This window comes from Mastomys coucha, chromosome X, assembly GCF_008632895.1.
Source record: "Mastomys coucha isolate ucsf_1 chromosome X, UCSF_Mcou_1, whole genome shotgun sequence".
NCBI classification, from domain to species: domain Eukaryota; kingdom Metazoa; phylum Chordata; class Mammalia; order Rodentia; family Muridae; genus Mastomys; species Mastomys coucha.
In genome coordinates, this window is record NC_045030.1 from 99019864 (window position 1) to 99041285 (window position 21422).

Genomic DNA, 21422 nt, shown 5'->3' on the forward strand with positions numbered 1-21422 from the left:
ATAAAGAAAATATCTAAAATAAAAAAAAAAAGAAATAATGGATGACAATAAAATCAGGTAGTATACATATTCACTGACTTTTGGGGAAACCTCTTAACCAACAAGCATGCCTATCACCAAAATAATGTCAAATACTTTCATTTTGAAGGATAGAGGTGCCTTTTGTTTATATATTATGGTTTCCAATTTTGTGTTTTTATAGGATTTCTGTTTGCCAATGTGTGTGTTCTGAGTCTCTATGTGCTCCTTGTGCTTTTTCTTTGTCTATTTGGTTTTTTTTTGTTCATTTGTTTGTTTTGTCCTATTCAGGTTTGTTTGTTTTTATTTTACCTTATATTTTCTAGACTGCTGGTTTTCTAGTGAGAGAGAGCAGGAAAAGGTGTGGATTTGGGAGAATGAAGAGGTGGGAAGGGTATGGGAGGAGTTGGGGGAGAGGAACCATAATCAGAATAGATTTTATTATAAAAACTATTTTTAACTATTTAAAAAACAGACAAAGGAATAATTATCCTTCATTAAACTGTTTTTAGCTGGAGGTGGTGGGGGGAGAGGAATAGAAGGCATTAGAAAGAAACAATATAACTATGGCCCAAATTTGCAAGCAATGGCTGAAATATTTGGGAGTCAATAAGTTATTCTCGTTCACATACATATCTTCAAAGTAGGAATGGCTTGCTTCATTTTACAATAAGTGGGGAAAACTCCCTACTACTACCTCTACCCTTCACCCTCTCTTCCAAATTGTGTCACTCTACTTCCTGAGTCACACTTAGCTGTCTTAAAAAGAATGAGCATGGCTATTCTGTCAGCTTTTCAGCACTTTGGAAAAAACAAAGTTTTGCATATATGACAGCAACTTAAATTCTAGGAGATATTTTTTTTTCTGGCCAGAGCCAATGAGGTAAATATGGCTGAGAGATATACAGAAAACAAAATCAAATGAAACCAAAACAAAATGCTCTAACTTGGTCTAACAGGGACCCTTGTGAAGGGTAGATTGAGAGGCAGGAGCAGCAATGGCTTATATATAACTTGTTCCTTTCCAGCAACAAGAGACATGAGAGAAGAGCCACCTAGATTCATGAGTGGGTACATGGTGACCCTGTCAATTCACAGCATCCCAACTTACCTTTCATTAGTTTCTATATCAAAACAGAATCTTTTGTCAATTGACTCTGTCTTCCTTCTCACGCAGTACTTCAAAGTTAAGTCCACAGGTCCCTGATAAGAAAGAGGCATTTATTTAAAATCCAGAAGTTTCTTCCTTCACCCATAGGGTCCTCAGGGTCATCTGAATGGTGTCAACCAAGACAGAAGGACCAATGAGTTGACTCATTACGAACCTTTACCTTCAAATCTTGGGATTACATGGTCAATGGGTTCTCATTGTTACAAGTTATCAGTATCTGAGACCAGGTGAAAATGTAAGTGCTCAGGGCAGGCCAGCACCTTTCCCAAGTACGGTGGATACAATAGAAGCTCAATGCACATCACCAGGGCAGTGCAGGAGAAATGGAGTGCCCAAATGGCCTTAAGTTCACATAATAAAATTTTCATGAGGTTTCTGAGTAGGAAGCTGCAACTGGATAATTAGCTATCTGAGACCATCTATAGAATGTTCAAGAAAAGGTGAGGGTTGAAACCTTACTGGATGTGGTAGTGCATACCTTCAAGATGACAAAAGTCATAATAATGGTCTCTCCAGAGGTAGTAAAAAAGTATGGAAACAAGCAGATCTGTTTATTAATCAAAGCAACATTTTGACATGGTGGGTAGTGTGGTTCAAAACATTCCTGTGGGAACAGAAATCTGCCAAATCCCTTGGTAGCCACAGACAAAATACCTGATTCTTCATTGTTTGCTTTACTCTATTATCTCAATGAGGACAATGAAGCACCAAAAGGATATAAGATTTAGTGAACACAATGAACCACAGACTGTACAAGGTATTTTTAATGAATTAGGTGTTTATTATTTTTTTTGTAGTAGTTTAACACAAACTTCCCTCGCCATAACCCTTAGAGGCAAATGTGAGAGGGAAAACTTTTTAATGGTATGCAAGTTGGTAAGGTCCAAGTAGGATTAAACTAGGAAGCTTAAGACTTGGGATATTGCTTTAGGTATGCCATTTGCTAGCTCTGTGACCCTCCCTGGCAAGGTAATTGCTCTCTCTGAGTCTTAACTTCACAATTTATTAAAAAACAAAAGTACTACTAGCCTACTGTCTCAAACTCAGAAACACTGCATATGCTCCAGGTCTGTACTTATGGTAACCAATTTACTCAGTTGAAAAGTAAACAGATCGCAGAGCTAAGATCTATCTATACCCAGTTCAGATATGAAGAGATTTGCACACCTGCAATCCCCAAACTCCAACCTGAGGGAGAAAGATAACCAATTCAAGGCTAGTCTGGATTACATGGTGAGAATTCTGTCTAAAAATTTAAAATGTAAAATAAATAAATAAATAAATAAATAAAACTCAATACATAAATAATTTCAGATCATAATATTCTTTAGCTAACTACCGGTGTTCCTCTTGCAGTGAGTTTGGCCATTCATGGGCCAATCATTTCTGTTGTTCTTCCACTACAAGAACTCAAACTTCCATTAACTCTTTTCCATTATGCCTAGCATGGAAGGGTAAAATTCTGATAAAATAAATACTGCTTTGGAGTAGCATATGACATAAGTAAGAGTTTATAGGGTGAGCTACTAGGGGACATTGGTAAGTGTCACAGTAAGGAAGAGGGCAAATTAATCCATCTCTAAATTGGGCTCATGATATATGCTCCACAGTGTTGCATATTGTTTGGATGGAATATGCCATACGTACAGACCTTGGGAGACAACTGGCACTTAGGAAAAGGTGGTTCCTACCTAATGCTGCTGCTATCATCATAGCATCATTTATTTATATTATTTTCCTTTCAGAAACATAAAGTATTGCTAGGAGTGCTATCAGAAGACTAACAAGAAAAAAAAATCTTCAAATACAAATTGGGTGAATTCAGTAACTACTTCTTCTACTCTATCTGTTGGCTTACAGGTGACCAGAAATCTAGCAATAGATTGTCATCACCAGCACTGCTGTGAGATGCAGGTGTCTGGCAGCATATAAGAGGAATGTTCCCTTCCTCAGCTTTGCCCCCTCTGTGTGTGTGTGTTTGTGTGTCCCCCCCCCTCTCTCTCTCTCTCTCTCTCACACACACACACACACACACACTTACTTACACACTTCTCTCTCTATTCTCATGTGTTCCCAGAAGCCTCTCTCCCCCCCATCTCTGTCCTTCTTTTTGTCCTTCTCTGTCCTCATGGCTCTGCCCCAATCTTTCTGCCCCTAGCCCTTCTCCAGGCCCACACTCCCTTTCTTTCCCCACAATAACTCCCTTTCTATCACATCTATTGTATGGCATGATTTCTCAGGGGGATGTCTTGGCATGAGCCAGCCAGGTACTCGCTTACCTCTACCCACTGCCACATGATATAACACTGTCACTACCTTCTAAATGGAAAATTGAGTTCTTTCAATCTCTTAAGGGATTCCACCTTAAAATTGCTTAGGCTCAGGGCCAGGCACACTTGGCTTTAATCCCAAAACTCAGGAGAGAGAAGTAAGTGAATCTTTGTGAGTCCAAGGCCAGCCTGGTCTACATAGTGCATTCCAGGACAGCCAGAGCTGCATAGAGAGACTCCATCTCATAAAACAAAACCTTGCCTAGGCTCATTGTTTGGCTCATACAATTGCAGTTTTGAAAGCATCCACTCAATGAACCAAGGAGGAAAGAAAAACTAAATTGTTCTCATATGCTAAGAGGATATAAAAGTGTTTTCTACTGATTTTTTTGTCCTGGACAAAATGTTCTTTTGAACAAGAATAAAAAAAAAACAACTCTAAAAGATAGCTCTATGAGAGTAGAGCTAGTGTCCAACCTCCAGATAATAATTTGTGTAGAACTAAAAACAATGTGGGCTTAGAAATTATCCCAGTTATAAGTATCTCAAATTCCTGGATTTATCCCCAGTACCACATAAACCAGTCATGGAGACATTTACTGATAATTTCAGAACTCAGGAATTAAAGCAGGGGGATAAAATTATGTTAAAGTCCATGCTTTACATTATAATGAGTACAAAGCCATCCTGGGCTCCTCGAAGCCCCTTCTCAATGACCACCATGCCCCTAACATGAAACAGAAAAAAATACTTCAGCTAGTGTTGTACATAAGCACTTGATACTCAGAGACAGGAGAGATTCAAAATGAAGGACAAATTCTATACCATAGCCCAAGCTGAATTTGATGAAGCCTGTTGGCACATTACCTAAGGGTGTACCCCAGCTTAAATATTCACTTGAGGTACACTAGTAGGCTCTGTGCTTAAAGACAAATGCAAAAAGTAGTTTTCAGCAGTCTGTAACCAAAACTGTCCCCTCTAGTTTTCTATGTATAAGCTATACCACATTAGTCATCTATGGAAAATACTGTTAATAGAAATTGGCAGTTGTCTCCAAATTCTTGTCTACCTTAATTGGGCCTTCGTGCATGTACTTAACGCTTCCAGCAATATGTAAATATTTTAAAGGTTCACAGTGACAGCATGTAGGTGAGCAAAGCAAAGGGGTTACTTTCAGGGAATGAACGACATGATGATCACTTTTTACCCATAGAGACATCCATGCATGAAAAGAATCAGGTTCTTTCAGGGAGTAAACTAGCCTCTCAGTGGTAAACTTACCTTGGTATTTTGATAAGTAGGAGAAGGCCTGAAGAGGGGAGGAAAAGATATGTACTATTTATAGATATTTTACAGGGTGTGTAGGTGATGCTAATTTTAGGATATATGCACACACATATAGATGTGCTTTTAATAAAGGCATACTAGAAATTAATTCACATTTTTAAGGACTCATTATTTAAAAGAATCATTCACGTTTTGGACATGCTCTTTGTACAAGTATAGGCAATTGTTATATTAAATATTCTGGAAAGGTAAAGACTCCATTATGATGGTAGGAGCTGCATTAACCACCTGTTAATCCCAGCACTCAGGAGTCTGAGGCAAGAGACATGGTATAAGTTCAAGGCATAGGTCTGTGCTACACAATGAGTCCCAGGCCAGCCTTTTCTCTAAAAGTAAACCGAGTTTTAGTTTTACATGACAGTGATAGACTTGATTATTTGACACTGTGTCAACATATATTCTTTTCTGACATACCATCACAACGATGAGCTGAAAAACTAGCAATAACAAAAACTGACCTGCTTAGCACCCGGCTTCTGTTCCATAGGTGTCATGGTGAGCATCCTGGTCTCTTTCTCATACCGACAGTAGTATTTCACCCAGGATATCCCCAGGGCCCCTGCAAGACAGGAGAAAGTGAACAAGCAGAATATTTCACCTCCCCAAAGCAGAAGGTGCTTACTGTTTGCTTTTTTCTCTAGTACTTGAAAGTGAACACAAGGCCTCTACATACTATGCCCATTTCCAGCCTATTGTTTATACTTTGCAGACAGCCCCTGGGTCAATCTCTGCCCTTTGCCTGTGCACCATCTTTACCTACCAACTGCACCCACAGAGATGCTAACCCTCACCACCTGATTCTCATATCTATTCTTGGTGCATTCTAAACCAACTCTTTCTATAACAGTCCTTGGGAATAGAGACATCTATGCATCCAGAAGCTAGAAAACCCTGCCAGTTTGCTTTCCTGAAACATCTCATTTAACTAACATTGAATTGTGTCCATTCTATTCCTCACATGTCTCTTCTTCAACTATTTCTAGTTCTCTTTTACTCCTTTAACAATGAGTTAGCTAAATGATATTATCATTGTCTTGTTTTCCTAATGGTTATAACATTTCCAATAATCTATGAATGTACTTTTTTCTCCCATTAAGCATTTCAAGCAGGCTTCTCTTATTTCCCCAGCTCTAATTTGCTCCTATCCAACTCTTCACCACTTTGCGAGAACATTACTTTAAAAGATCATTCTATTGATGTTAGCTCCCTTGTTGTAAATCATGCATGTCTTTCCTAGTCTCTCCAAACATCTTAGTCTACCTTCAAAGCCCTGAATGATTTGATCAAATTGACCTTTCTGACCTTGTCCCTGGGTACCATCGCCTCCATGGTCCTGGATACCCTCACCTCTATGCTCCTGTGTCAATGAATTATTTTCAGTTGCCAAATGCTTAAGTGGCCATATCATTTGTACTGCAAACTCAACATGGAGTTAAGAATGGATTGCACACAACATATATTTAAAATGAAGAACTACATTAGGACAACAAGGGTTATTCTCGACAAACCAAAATCTAAGTATGAGGTATGTTCTCCAACTCTCTTCATACAGCAGCACACACAAGAAGTTATCTACCCACCCTCAGCCCATTTTATAACCTGTCATTCCCTCACTGAACATTTAAGTTCTAAGTCAAACATCACTTCCTCAGGGAAGCTCTTAGATATATGTCCCAAAGAGAGTGTTCCAAATGCTTCACAAATATACTTTTCTATCTCTCCTGTCAATCTGAAAATTGCTTTGAGAATAAAAAAAATGGGAGATTCATTTTGTTCTTGTACTCTTCATATGCAGCATAGCATTTGGAAGAAAAAAAAAAACACCGCAGTTTGGTGAGCATTTGTTTAACTGAGTAACAGCCATTTGTGACAACTTAGAAAACTGAGGCACAGAAGGACCCTGCAGCATGTAGCAGAGGTTCTCGACTAGGGGCACTTTTACTTCACTGTAGACAGTTTAGGTCGTCGTGTGGGAAGAGTCCTACTAATAAAGGGTGAGGAAAATCCTAGGACTCTGCTCACCACTTTACACTGTGGAGCAGTACCTTGCCACCTTCCTACCACTGTGATCCTTTAACAGTTCCTCAGCTTGTGGTGACCCCCAACCATAAACTTATTTTTGTTGCTACTCCATAACTGTAATTTTTCTACTGTTATAAATCGTAAAACAACAACAACAAAAAAAAAACAAAACAAAAACAAAAACCAGTGTCTTCCAATAGTCTTAAGTGACTCCTGTGAAAAGGTCATTTCAACCCCAGAAGGGGTGGTGACCCACAAGTAGAGAACCACTGCTGTACAAGCTCTGAGGGTGGTAAGTGGGATACAATGCACTAGAAACCTTATCAGTTTTGATATAGGATACATTGTAGTTAACCTTTGATCTAGCGACTATTCGAAGCCTCAATGGTCTCAATTGTAACCTAAGCATAATATAGGATCAAAGATTGAACAGGATGAAGCTTTTAAAGCAGTGCACATAGTGAGTGCAGTAGATATATTTCTACTTCCTTTGCCCTACCTCTTTTTTGACCCAAAGTTCAGCATGCAATATTAACATTCCTTGAATGTCTTGAATCTTAGAGAAAAATTTAGAGACATAGTACTCTATGATGTAGTATTTAACCCACCCCTAAAGTTTCTTTCTTTTGCATTTTTACCATTCCCACCCTACCCTCCAAAGAGTTCTATCTGGCATGGGTCTATGAACGACACAATGGGTTCTCAGAGTTCAGAAAGCAGCAAGCTTCTTGGAAGCCAGAGGATGACCCTGCATGCCCACACACATTTCTCCTGTGTATAGAGATAGCCTTCAATGGTTGGCTGTCCTGGAAGCTTGCATGTCTGAGGAGCTTCTTTCATCCTTTTCTTAAGTTCTTCCATCTCCTCCCGGGTACTGGAAAAATGATTTCTTGTCTGTCAAAAAATCGTTATAATCATTATCACCATTAACATCAACAGGACTGTGTCTTTATCCACCATAGATATAGTACAGAGATTTCTCTGCTCACAGTATGTGATAAAACATAGAGAAAACTACTGAGTAGTAGTGGCTAGAAAATAATTCTAGAGTTTAATGGCACTATGTACTAGAAAGGAAACAAAAACACAGATACCACAAGAACCGAGAGCTTTTACCCAGTGGGATTAATTCAAGCTTCAAGTGAATAAGAATTTGAAATGCCTGTCGTTAGACTGACCCTTGCTTTACAACAAGGGCAACTATAGAGAAGGTTCCCAAAGATAACGTTATCATGGCAACTTCTTTATGTTAGTGAAGAAGATGTGGACTACGCTAACAATGAGTCAGCCATGAGTACACATGCAAACGCTTGGTATTAGCTCACATTTGTCAAGTTACATATGGCAGAGGAGTCAACTTGATTGTAGAAAGATTTTGTAAGTCAGCAGAAAATAGGTACTCTTACGTTCAGGTAAAGGAGAGGACCCAGAAGGAAGGAATAAATGCAGAAAGAAAAAAAGTAGGTAAAACTATACATCACAATCCCCCTAGGCAAGAACCTTATCAGCAGTTTTTAATTTAAAAATACATCTATGAACGCCATGCAATGTAGCACCTGACCCAATGTCACCTGATCTTAATGGCACCTTCTCTGACTACCAATTGTTACATTCTCTATGCTCCTTTAAAAATGCTGGTTTGGGGATTGGAGAGATTGCTCAGTGGTTAGTGACACTGGTTCCTCTTACAAAGGTCCTGGATTTAGTTCCCAGCAACACATGGTGGCTCACAACCATCTATAATGTGATCTGATGCCCTCTTCTGTCATGCAGGTGTACATGCAGATATAGCATTCATATACATTAAATAAGTAAATATTTTTTAAATGTTGGTTTGATTCCATACAGTAACAATTAGTATAAGGGATGTCTGATTTCTCTATGTACTCTAGAAAATATATGATCCTTCAAGAAAGACAAACCTTGGTGCTTCATTCTGGTGTGCCAGAGACTTTCACACTGTCTCAAACAGGATATATTTTCATGGTATCCATAAATAATCACCAAATGCTAAATTAGTAAATTCTCATATCTCGATACATAAAATATGCTATGTCTATGGTCATTTATAAGAACTAGCATGTGTGTGAAGTTGGAGAAGTCCTTTAAAATTCATTTGTTTAACTCTAAGTGATGAGAGAAAAAGGTAACGGATACCCAAAATAATAAATCAAGTGGCTTAACTGACTTGGGAACTAGCCTATGGCCTAAGCCTCACATTTAAATACGCCTACAGCTGGACTCTGATGTACAAGAGAAATGGTAAAGTATCAACGCTTAATAAATCCTGGCTAGACAGAGCTATTCCTGAAGAGATGATGGGAAGCAGCAAACCTCAAAGACAGAAAAGAGTCAAAACTGAAAAAGCAAGAACATGTCGACGTGTTAAAAGTGTGTGTATGCTACACTACTTTGTCCTAAATTGGAAGTGGTGAAATGGCCTGAAATTCCAAAGTTAAGACCACTGGGGCTCAAATCTCGATGGAAAGACAGGTGAAGACATCCACCTGCAACTCACATTCTGTAAGCTAAGCTGCAGCTGCTGTTTGTATGGCAGGAAATCCTGTGTGAGCTCCACAGTCAAGCTGTTAGAAATGAAGAGGCTATGAAGGAAGGCCAAGACCTAGGGGAAACAGACAAAAAGATCACCTTTAGAAACTTACCATTATCTAGCATCAGCACTTCCTACCGATCAAATAAAGGACCCATGAAGTCAGGGAAGAAAGTTAGAAGTACACCATTACAAGCAGTCATGGCAGCACAAGCGGATATACAGGTAAGTGTTCTCATATTAGGTTAAATGCTTCACCTGCATTCAGTCTCAGAAAAGAAACAGCAAATCTGGATCCTATTAAGACTGCATACACAGCCACTCAGGAATTACATACTGCAGGAATTGACTACCTTGCCTTTCTAAACGGGTTCAGCATTTCTCATCCAAAAATATACAAGCCAAAATTGTCAAGGGCAGATGTAATACTAAAAGAAAAAAGAAAAAAAAAAAAAGAAAGGAAAATTTTTACACCTAACCTCATGTGATAGGACACACTGAAGAAAATGTAAACACACTAAAATATTGTATAAAATCTGTGGGTTATGAGTATAAAGTATATAAGAAATATAAACAAACTTTGTGTTTAAACTGGAGACCCATTTAAGATATTTCATTATGTAAATGCAAATATTTCCTTTTTTTTTTTTTTTCAAAAAACCCAACCACTTCTGGTGGCAAGCATTTTTGGTAACAGATATCCAAATAAATATCCTCAGGATTAGCCCATAGTAGGTGCTTCTACTAGAAGATGACATACAAATGATGAAGAGTCCACTTTTAATTTTCAAAACATTCAAGTCATGGCCAGTAAGATGGCTTGATGGGTAAAGAGACTTGCTGTACAAGTCTGACAACCTGTGGTCACTTCTCAGAACCCACACAAAGCTGAAAGGACAGAACACACTCCACAGAGTTACCACTTGGTGTCCACATACTTACAATAGCATACATATCTATCACAATAATAAATCTATATTTCATTCAATTCTATTAAAAACCAAATGTATACAAACAAAACTAAGAGAAAATATAATTCTCATTTAACAATTATAAATATTTAAGATAAAAGCTCAATGTGCATAAAGTATAAAAGGTAGAAGTAAACACAGCTCTATTTGTTGTAGGAAGCAAATAGATGAAACATAGGAACATATAAACATATCAGATGTAAAAAGGTAAACATAAAAACAAGACAATACACGCTTACGTGGACATTTATGACAAAGACATGGTAGAGACATATGTCAATCACACAATCCTTCCTGGTTTTCTCCCCAAATTCATCTCAAGAAATGGCATCAGTGCTCCCCAGTCATTCAAACCAAGAACTACAGAATCAGCCCTTATCTCTCTTTAACTCACATTCAAGTCCAATTCACAGAACTTTCTAAGAGTGTTTCCTCCAAAATACCATTTTTGGTGCTAGAAATGGAACCCAAATTCTCGCCCATGTGAGGCAAGCTTTCTACCACTGAGTTATATCCCCAAACTTCCAAACTATTGTGTTAACCTATCTATCCTTTACTGTTGAGACTTCCACCACACCAATTCAAGAGAATGTGTCTTCTTACCTAGACCATTATAGCATTTCTTTAATTAATTTGGGAGTCTAGTATTGTATCCCAGGCAGACCTCAAACTCACGATTCTCTGCCTTTGCCTCCTGGTGCAGACATTACCAACATGTGCTACCTCACCCAGCCTATAATAGTTTTTTTTTTAACTGTTTTCCTAGCCCTCTGCCAAGCCACTTCCCACACAATAAAACTGTTCTGATAAGGCATACTTAATGCCCTTATGGTGGCTTTCTATGGCACCAAGGCTGACATTCAAATCACACTGCATGACAATGGGTCCCAACGGGTCTCGGTCAAATATCTCTTCCTGCAATTACCCTTTTCTTCTACCAGTATCTCAGGACACACAACTTCATTGCACTATTTTGAGAATGTCTAAACATTCCTGACTCTCATGAAGGAAAGATGGATTTTTGTCAAAGGCCCTTTCTGAATCTATTGATCGCGTGATTTTTTTTACCTTTAAGCCCATTTATGTGATTTATTACATTATTAGCTTTCATATGAAAGCTTGAACCAACACTGAACCAACCCTTGAACCAACACTATATCTGTGAGATAAAGCCAATTTGGTCATGGTGGATGATCATTGTGATGATATATGCTTGTATTCAGTTTAAACTTAGTTTATTGCAATTGGTGAATCTATGTTCACCAAACAAACATAATTTGTTTCTTTCATAGCTTTTATCACAACTAACAACTATTTTTGATAAATTGTATACTTTCGTGCATTCTTTCTACCTCATGGGAGTATAGTATTCATAAAGAAAGAAACTGTTTTTCTGCAATATACCCAGTGTTAAGACAGTGCCCGAAATACAACAAAATCTTGATGCTTCTTTAATAAATGAATGAATACTTGTTTTCATATAGTACATATAAAATTATAAAAATGTAGACATCAACACACATATACTCAGTCATGTGCCATATATGTAGACACATTCACACTCAATAGTATATATCATACACATAAAAAGAGATATAATATATACACAAACAATTTGGGAGGGAAAATACTATACAACCAATACGTATTCTTTTTATATAAAGAATTTTTTGATCATCCAGATGCACCATCTTAAACTTTTCTATAATGAATCACCTATGTAGTAATAAAGAGTTATAAAAAGTCAGCATATTTTCCAATCAAAGTACACTAAGTTTTGTAATAAATTAAAGGTAACTTAGTAGGAAAAATTATGCAAGGTAGTAGAGAAGTAGAACAGGAAGTGATTAAATGTAAGGGCCATGAGTTCTTAGCATAGCCTGAAACATATGGTATATAGTTTTAAAAGCTTTCTGAAGGCATGCGGGGAAGACAGCTAAAATATCCAGGCCCAGATGCATTCAAGAAGAATAGTGAAAGGCTTTCAAAAGAGATCAACAAAGAAATACTTCTTAACTTGTTAAAAATAAAAACAAAACAAAAAAACAAGAACAGAAACACAAGAAGTCTTCCAAACTCCTTTTACAAAGCTAGTATTATCGTTTAGTAGCAAAACCAGGTAAATACACAGCAACCACCAAACCTACAGGCCTGATAAACATAAAGGCAAAAACCCTCAATAAAATCCTTGTAAACTGTGTATAGGCACATATCAAGTTAGCTTTTCCCAGAGATGTGGAGCTGGTTCAACACATGTAAACCAATAAATAGAATAAATCATATAAATAAACTTAAAGACAAGGTTCATGCGATCATCTCAAAGTTCATTTTATCATTTGAAAAAGCCTTTGACAAAATCCAACATGTCTTCATGAAAAGTGTCCTAGAGAAAGTGGGAGTAGAGGAAACAAATTTAAACATATAAAGACTATATATTACATACTCGCAACTAACATCAGCCTAAATGGAGAAAAATTCAAAGAAAGTTCCATTAAAATCAGAAATGAGACAACGTTGTCCATTGACTCCACTACTTTCAAATATAGTGTTCAAAACACTAGCTGGAACAACAGAATAAGATGGATAGAGCTTCAGAGATGTGGGAGTGAGAAATTTTAGCCCATGTTCTGTTATTAATTACATCCTGGGAAGATGAAAAAGAAAGTAAAGAAAATTCAATTGATACAAACAAGAAAAGTTGAATCACCCCATTTGCAGATGATATATTATACTTAAAAGATCACAAAAACTCCACCCCAAAACTAGAAATGGTCCACAATTTCAGCAAAATGGCACAATAACTTACAAAACTCAGTAACAATTACATAAGTCAACAGAAAACACGTTGAGAAAGAGATCACAAATGCATTTCCACTCACAATAGCCTCAAAAAATACCTAACACTTAACCAACCAGGGAAGGGGGGGTAATGGAGGGATGGAGGGAGGGGCAGGGAGGGAGGGAGGGAAGTAGGAAGGGAAGGAGAAGGGGAGGGAGAGAGGGAGGTCAGGAGAGGGAGAGAGAGAAGGGAAGGAGGAGGAAGAGAGGGAGGGAGGGAGAGAGAGAGTCCTACAATAAAAACTTTAAATCTCTAAATAGATTGAAGAAGACATGGGTTGATAGAATATTATTGTGACAGTGACAATTCTACCAAAACAAGTTACAGATTTAGTACAATCCAATCAAAATACTATAGTCAAAGAAATGGAAAAACTCCTAAGCTTTCAATAGAACTACAAAAGACCCTGAATAGCCAAGGTAATCCTGCATGAAAAGGGAAATGCTAGAAGTATTCACATTCCAGATCTCAAGATTTATCTCAGTGTTACAGGATTAAAAAGAACATGGTGCTTGCACAAAATTAAACTTGTAGGCAAAGAGAGCAAAGCAAAAAATAAATGTAACAACAGCCACTGAACATTTGACAAAGATGCCAAAACTCTTTGCAGAAGAAATGGCATCTTCAGCACATAGTGCTAGAAAAACTGAATGCCTATACGTAGACTAAAATTAGGCCTGTATCTATCACCCTACACAAAATTAACTCCAAATAAACTGAGTATCTTAGCCTGGAACACTGAAACTGCTAGAAGAAAACATGGGCAATATCCTTCCAGATTTAGGTGCAGGAAAAGATTAGGACAACAATTGACAGGTGGAACATCACAGAAAACCAAAAACCTTCTACACAGCTAAGGATAAATCCATTGAGTGGAGAGAGGAAGCCCAAAAAGAAGCAATCTCACAGATGGATGTATGGATGGATGGGTGGGTGAGTAGGTAGGTAGGTAGGTATTCTCTCCCTATAGGAGGTAATTTATACCTGGCAATATTAATTTAGTCAGCTACCTGTGGCTAGTGAGGCCCTGCTACCTAGAAGAGAACTTGTTCCTGCCATTTTCCTAAACCAACCTAATCTGTAACTACATTTGTAATAATCATCCTTCTATAAAGAGGTAAGTATAGCTCTCGCCCTTATTTTTGCAGTAAAGAATATTACAGAAAGCCACAACTGGTCAGAATTCAGAAAGAAACTGATAGTAGAGTCCCTGCCTCCCATCTATACATTTAGAATACAATCCCTATCCTTAAGGGAACATCTTGGAATATCACAGAAAAGAAGACAAAACATTGATAAGAAGCAGGAAAGCTGCTGCAAGATAGTCTTTTCTTCAAAAGGGGGTGGGAGGTATGAGTGTGAGTCTCATAGGAGTTAAAAGAAGGAGTGTTGTGAATATGATCAAGACACATTGTATCAAAATCTTTAATAATTAATACTAATACCAATTTTAAAAGTGAAAAGTGCTGGGCACTTTAATCCCAGCACTTGGGAGGCAGAGGCAGGTGGATTTCTGAGTTTGAGGCCAGCCTGGTCTACAGAGTGAGTTCCAGGACAGCCAGGGCTATATAGAGAAACCCTGTCTCAGAACCCCCCTTCCCCCCAAAAAAAGTGAAAAGTAAAGTGTTACATAGAAATTGGAGGAGGGATTGAATCAAGGATAAAAGAAAAATGAAGAAAATGGTCATGAATGGAGAACAAAATAGTGTAAACGTAGTAAGGAAGAGTACAAACAGTTCTAAGAGCAAGAAAAATAAAAACCTGTATGCTGATATTCTTGACATATATTGTTAAAGATGAACGTGAATTGATGTTTTTATTCTTTGAACTTCCAATTTTATGACCAAAGTTCTTCACATTCACTTGGGCATTTTTGGGTACTTGATACATCAAATATATATATATATATTATATATATATATATATATATATATATATATATATATATATATATATATATATATATAATTTATATATGTATATGTGTATGTGTGTGTATGTGTGTTCACCAACAGATAGAACTTACCGGCTCCACAATATTGAACTTCTTTGACTCCTGGACTTCCTGAATTTGATAAACATAGTCAAGGGATGATTCAAAGAAATTGTGCCTTTCCTTATCCACTTGGAGGTCTGCCTGTAGAAAGAAAGCAACAAATGTCACAAAAGGGCATGGTCGGTTTTGAAAGTCAGGAATGAAATTCTACAGCTAAAGAGGCATTGAGCTACCTGCAAATATCCTATTTCTATTGTTTTCTTTATTTCCACTTTATTTTACAGAGAGGAGATATGAGACCAAGAGATTTAAAAGATTTGAGGCCTCCTACTTCTAGTCCAGCATGAAGGAAGCCTAGGAGCCATAAAACAGATTTTCAGATCAAGGAAAAGGCTGAACAAGTTGGAAAAGCTTTCTTCTTAAATCCAACAGAAAATTAAAATCATAGGGGAAAAACTAGTGTATAGGTGACTGGAGGGAAGCAGACCTCATGAGAACAGACACCTGAGAGAAAATTATGCTCAATGCTGAGGGCATCACAACCCTCACTGAAGAACTACTGCCAGTTTAAGAATAAATTGCTTAACAAATAAAAAGAGAAAACACGGGATTCAAAGGAACTACATCAAGAGCAAATTAAGCCCACACTAAGTCCTAGCCAAATAGGCATGAAACCTCGCAGTGAGCACTTACTTCAGTATCTTTTGCCAAATATGCTCTTTGTCTTTTAAGCAAAGAAGCAAAAAGGCAAAAAAGAGAAAACCTACAATCTGCAAAAGCAAAATGATCAGAAATTGACTAAGAGAAAGTAGACACTGTATAGAATGATAAGGCCATGAATTTTAAATGACCATGGTAAAATGCAAAGAAACTAGTGGAAAAAGAGAACAACATGCAACAACAGATATGTGTTATTAGAATACAGATGAAACTTGGAAGCATGGATCCAAAGGAAATGACAGGAACCTAAAATATTGTAACAGAAACAAAGCTTGCTGTGTTGGGCTCGCAACCGGTAGGAACAAGGTTAAGGAAATAATGAGTAAGTCTAGGGCTGAGCACATATGGGCCCTTGACTAAGAGTTCTGACAGCATGAGGCAGGGGGATCAGCAAGCTTGAATGTACAGGAATACAGTGGTCAAAACAAAGAGAATAAACAACATAAAATTAAACATCTGAGAACTTCTAGACAAAATGTGTAGCATATGTGTACTTGGACTACAAGTGATGGAAGAAACTGAATGGAATGGAGAAACATTTTCAATGACAATAACAGTGCTCTGCAAAATTAACCAGCTACACAGCTCCTGTATACACCAAAGGACCCTAAGTCAGCACACTACAGAAACACTTGCACATCTATGTTTATTATTGCACTATTCATAATAGCCATGATGTGGAACCAGCCTAGATGCCCACGAACAGATGGACAGATTTTAAAAATGAGAGGCATCAACATAATTAGTACTGAAGAAAAACAAAGCTATGCCATTTTCAGAGTAAGAAATCATCAAGTTTAGTGAAATAAGGCCAAGTCGAGAAAACAATACCACATCACTCTTCTCAATCAGAATCTGGACTTAATTCATGTGTATTGTGGTTCTGTAGGACAGAGAGGGAGACAAGCACTAGGAGTGACCAGGATGTCTAAGGGGAGGGGAAAGAACAAGAGAGAATCATGAGATGTGTGTTATGGAAGCTGAAGTAAGCACTAATAGACAAGGAAGAGTATCAGCAAGAGGAGGATGGAGATCTGGATAGAGCAAATAAGAAAAGAATGATGACATATATTTGTAAAAATGTCACATTGAAATATATTTATTTGTATACTAAAAAAATAAAATTTTAGGCTGAAACTTTTCACTATCTACATCAGTATGTCAAATGATTTTGTAATTATGCCAGTCTTGTTCAAGTAACTATTTTGTTGAGATTTCATGGATGCCATTTCCCTCATCAAATCTATGGGACACTATTTTAAAACTCTTAGAAGATAATGTCAAAGAAAATCTTGCCACACATAATGATAATAACTCCTATGACAGTACTTAAGAGTCTAAACAGCAAAACACAAGCCTGAGATAACCATGAGCTGTTACAAAACACGTTGAGGGAGCAGAAAAATCTACATGACTTTAGATTGACAAGACTTTTAAATATATCAAAAGCATGACTGATTGAAAACATATATATACAAATTTCATTAAACCAAAAACAACTGCTTTACCAAAGGCCCTGATAACAGAATAACAGATACATATCTGGACCACCATAAAGCATATATCTGATACTGGGTTAGCACCTAATATCATATAGAAAGCTCTTAAAACATAGCAACAAGAAAAGAACTCAATTTTAAAAGAGGCAAAATATCTGATCAGACATCTCAGCAGAGAAGACAGGTGGCAGCTGAGGATACAGGAAGATGCTCAATATTACGCGTCATTGGTAAATTACAAAGGTCAAGAGAAATGGGATACCACTGCACACCTATTAGAGTGGCTAACACTGTTAACACCAAATGCTGATAAGGATGTCAAGCAAAAGAAAGTCTCAGAGCTGATCAGAAAGAAGAATGGTACATGTTGGTAAACAGCAGGTTCTTACAAAATAAAACATAGGTTTACAATACAACCTAACTTCGTATCCTACAGCATTTACTAAAAGAACCTCGACAAAATCTGCACACAAATATTTACCATGGCCATATTAATAACTGACAAAATTCAGAAGAAAAATTCTTCCATAGGAAACATGTGGTATAGCTATCAGCAACAGCCCTGAAAAGAAATGGGCTATTGAATCATAAAAAAAAATACCAACAATTGATTTACCTATTGCTAAATAAAAGAACCCAACATGGAAAGGCTCCATACTATAGGATTCTAACATGACATTACAGAAATGACAAAAATATGAAGTTCAGAGAAATGGCTGCCTGGTATTTGAGATAAGTGAGAATGGAGCATATAGAATATCAGAAGAGTAAAGCTATTCTCCAAGACTACACTAGACACATATCGTTATACACTTGTCAGATCCAACAGAATGGGAATAAAAGAGGAGTAACTCAGTGTCACACTGCCTGCCTAGCATGTGCAGGGTTCCACACCCAACAAAATAAGAACAGGCAATCCATAGCCCACAGAAGACCCATTGTTTTACCAATTCTAATAAATGAACACAAGATAGTATTAATAGTGAAAATATGTGCCAGGAATCTTTATCTCTGTACTTCTCATTCATCTTTTTTTAGTTTTTTTTCTTTTTCTCTTTATTTTGGTACATAAAATCTCTTTGCATTATTTTTTCTAACCACACATGAATTTATAATTATCAAATACAAAGTTAAAAGGGAAAAAAAACTTATATAGGAATGTAGCCCAGTATATATTTCTCCTTGTCCCCTCAAAGGAAAAAAAAAAGAGAGAGAAAAAAAGCCTAGCCCTATCCTATATGGGGTCTCCTGACTTCTTTCACACCTTTCTAAGAAAGAAGGCAATGTAATGATAAAACTGAAAGTGATTTAACAATGATATGATTCTTTGTTTTCTTTCTGGGGGACAGGGTGTCATGTACCCTAGGCCGGCTCCACACCCTCTATGTACCCAAGGATGGCCTCGAACTCCTGAGCTCCTTGAACTCCTGAACTCCCCAAACTCCTGAGGGACTGCAGTCCCTCTCTCTCTTCCTCCTTTTTTCTCTCTCTTCAGTCCTTATCTTTCCTTCATTTCTAAGACAGAGTCTCACTATAAAAAACAAAAACAAAAACCTTATTATGTAGCCCAGAATACCCTCAAATTCACAGTAATCCTCCTGCCTCAGGCTCTTGAGTGTTGGGATTATAACCATTATCCACCACATGTAGGTAAATAAAATACCTCAAAAAAATAAGAGCTCTTTGTTTTTTAATAAGTGACTGAATCAAGTCCCCTTACTTTAGTTTCCAATGAACAGTATATGAGCTGCAGCCTTGCTTATCAGAAATGTCAACAAAGGCTGGCTATGGTGGCTCAAGCCTACCATCCCAGCATGTGGCAGAGGCAGGGAGACTTCTGGGGATCTCAGGACATTCTGGGGAAGATCCTGTTTGAAAACATCAAAATTTCCGAAGTGACAACAAGGACACCTACATAGCATATAAAACTGTCAGAACACTCTAAATACCTTCATAGCAAATAAAAAAAAAATCCAAAAAACAGACAACAAAAAGACCCTTCAAACTATGTATTGTATCCCCATAGGTCCTTATGACTACCCCAGATTTGGTAGTCACAGGACTGGGTATGCAACATATGGTCATAATCCCAGACGACATTTATTTCAGTGAAAGGCTACAAAGAAAAATCATCAAAGAGGAAAGGTGTGAGAGACCCATCTACAAGAAACTATATATAAGCCTCCAAGAGATTCCTTACTAGTTTCATAAAGGATGCATAAAATTTCTTTCAGTAAGCTATAACAACCCAGCAAAAATAGCTGCCAGAGGAGATTCTTTAGAGACTGATGATACCCTTAGGTTTTCATTGGGCCTGGTAAAATAGGCACTCCCTGCCTATGATGTGCTATAATTCTAGACTGTCTGAGGAACAGGTATTTGAGGAAAGCCACACAGTCTGCACAGACAACTTGTGCACAGAGAACCACTATCATTTAGGGAACCATTTACAGAAATATGGGAAACCAGTTGGGTTCCCAATTACTAAGCAAGGATGAACTCTTATTTTATGGGCCATGTTTTCTTTCCTTTTTCTTTGTTGTTGTTGCACCAGTCAAGATGTGAGCCCACTGCATTGGATTATCCCATCTCATTGTTCACTAGTCTTTTAGAGTAATATCAGTTCTCAACAAATCACTTCTCAAGACTATCTCATGCCTTTCAGCCTTGAGGCTACTAGCCTCTTTCTAGGGCAATTTCTCCGTTTCTGTTTGTCATATATTTTATCTTTATTCAAATTATTATCTCAAATTGGAAAGGCAAGTTTCTTCCACAAAGGGACTTCCTCCATCCAGACATAAGTCTTCCCCTCCTCACTCCCCGGGTCCCTTAAGACTATTATAGAAACATGCATTTTACACACTGAAAGAGCCTTGCTGCTATAAGATTAGTGCATATATTCTTATATTAGAATCCCACCTAGAAGGACAAGGATATCATATTAGTGTCCCTCTAGCCTTGTTCCGCCCAGCATAAAGATTCGGTAGGTATCTATTAAATAGTAGCTTAGTAGAACTGGAGCCATTGCTGGTCTCATAGAAGCAGTGGCCCTAAGTATCCCTTATCCCCACCAAACAGGCAATGGAACACCATAGGGGGGAATGTCCATTTCTCATATAGCAAATAAAATACTACTTTTTATCCATTCCAACATAGAATCTAGAATCGCAGACTTGGAAACTCAGAATTGAAAGTGGCATTCTTCCACACAATGGGACTGAAGCTAGGAATAGAGTTCCTTAGTAAATGAAGTTAGTCGAGGGACTGGCTCTAGACTCAGAGAGTATTCCAGTATTCCCTTTGAATGTTTTTCATGACTCCTGTTGAGCCATCTTATGGGGAAAAAATCTCACAACTAGAAATGACTAGTTTCTAAAGCCCAGCACGAGAGGGAAACAGGGTTAGACTTTGTGGACGAACATACCTCTAGTAACTGAGATTCTTTCTTTTTGGATGACAAATGTAAGTGCCGGTCCAGTAATGAGTAAAACCGCTCACCATCCTTTTCAAATTTCTTCTTCCTCTCCTAGACATAGAAGAGAAACTTTGCATTACATTTCTATAATTTAATATTACGGACTTAGAAATGAGAATGAAAGGTACAGTTTCAGGTTTCATATGGTCAGTTCCCACAGCTCCTTGGAAGGAAATAAAAACTACAGTCAGTGCAGAATATGCTGTTTTACACTGGTCTCAAACATGTTTGATCTCCTCAAGTATAACCCTAAATCATTCTACCTGAGCCAGAGACAGTTCCGACTTGGTAAAGCTGAAGTCTCTGCAAGCAAGCTCGTGCTCCAAAAGTGCTACTCACTCAAAGGTAGCCTCTGTTGCTAAAACACGCTTTCTTGCCTTCTGTGTTTTTCACGTATAGTTAGTACTCATTTGATATTTTCAAAAAAAACAAAAAGAAATGCAAATGTGAAATAAATATACCAAGGAAGAGTCAATCTATATGAATTCAAATGACATCAAACAGCCTGCAGTTCAAGACAGTAGGAATCTGGGGCTACTTTCT

General features: G+C 37.6%; 1 protein-coding gene across 1 annotated transcript in view; it reads right to left on the reverse strand.

The window, feature by feature from the left end:
- The window catches only part of Ophn1 (oligophrenin 1), a 348509-nt gene that overhangs the window by 128121 nt on the left and 198966 nt on the right, over window positions 1-21422 (reverse strand). Inside the window, exons 6-11 of the mRNA XM_031365408.1 lie at window positions 20829-20930; window positions 15216-15326; window positions 9347-9451; window positions 7593-7722; window positions 5265-5365; window positions 1130-1221 (exon numbers count right to left, since the gene is read on the reverse strand). Of these exons, the coding sequence (XP_031221268.1) occupies window positions 1130-1221; window positions 5265-5365; window positions 7593-7722; window positions 9347-9451; window positions 15216-15326; window positions 20829-20930 (641 nt within the window). The remainder of the gene's footprint in view (window positions 1-1129; window positions 1222-5264; window positions 5366-7592; window positions 7723-9346; window positions 9452-15215; window positions 15327-20828; window positions 20931-21422) is intronic.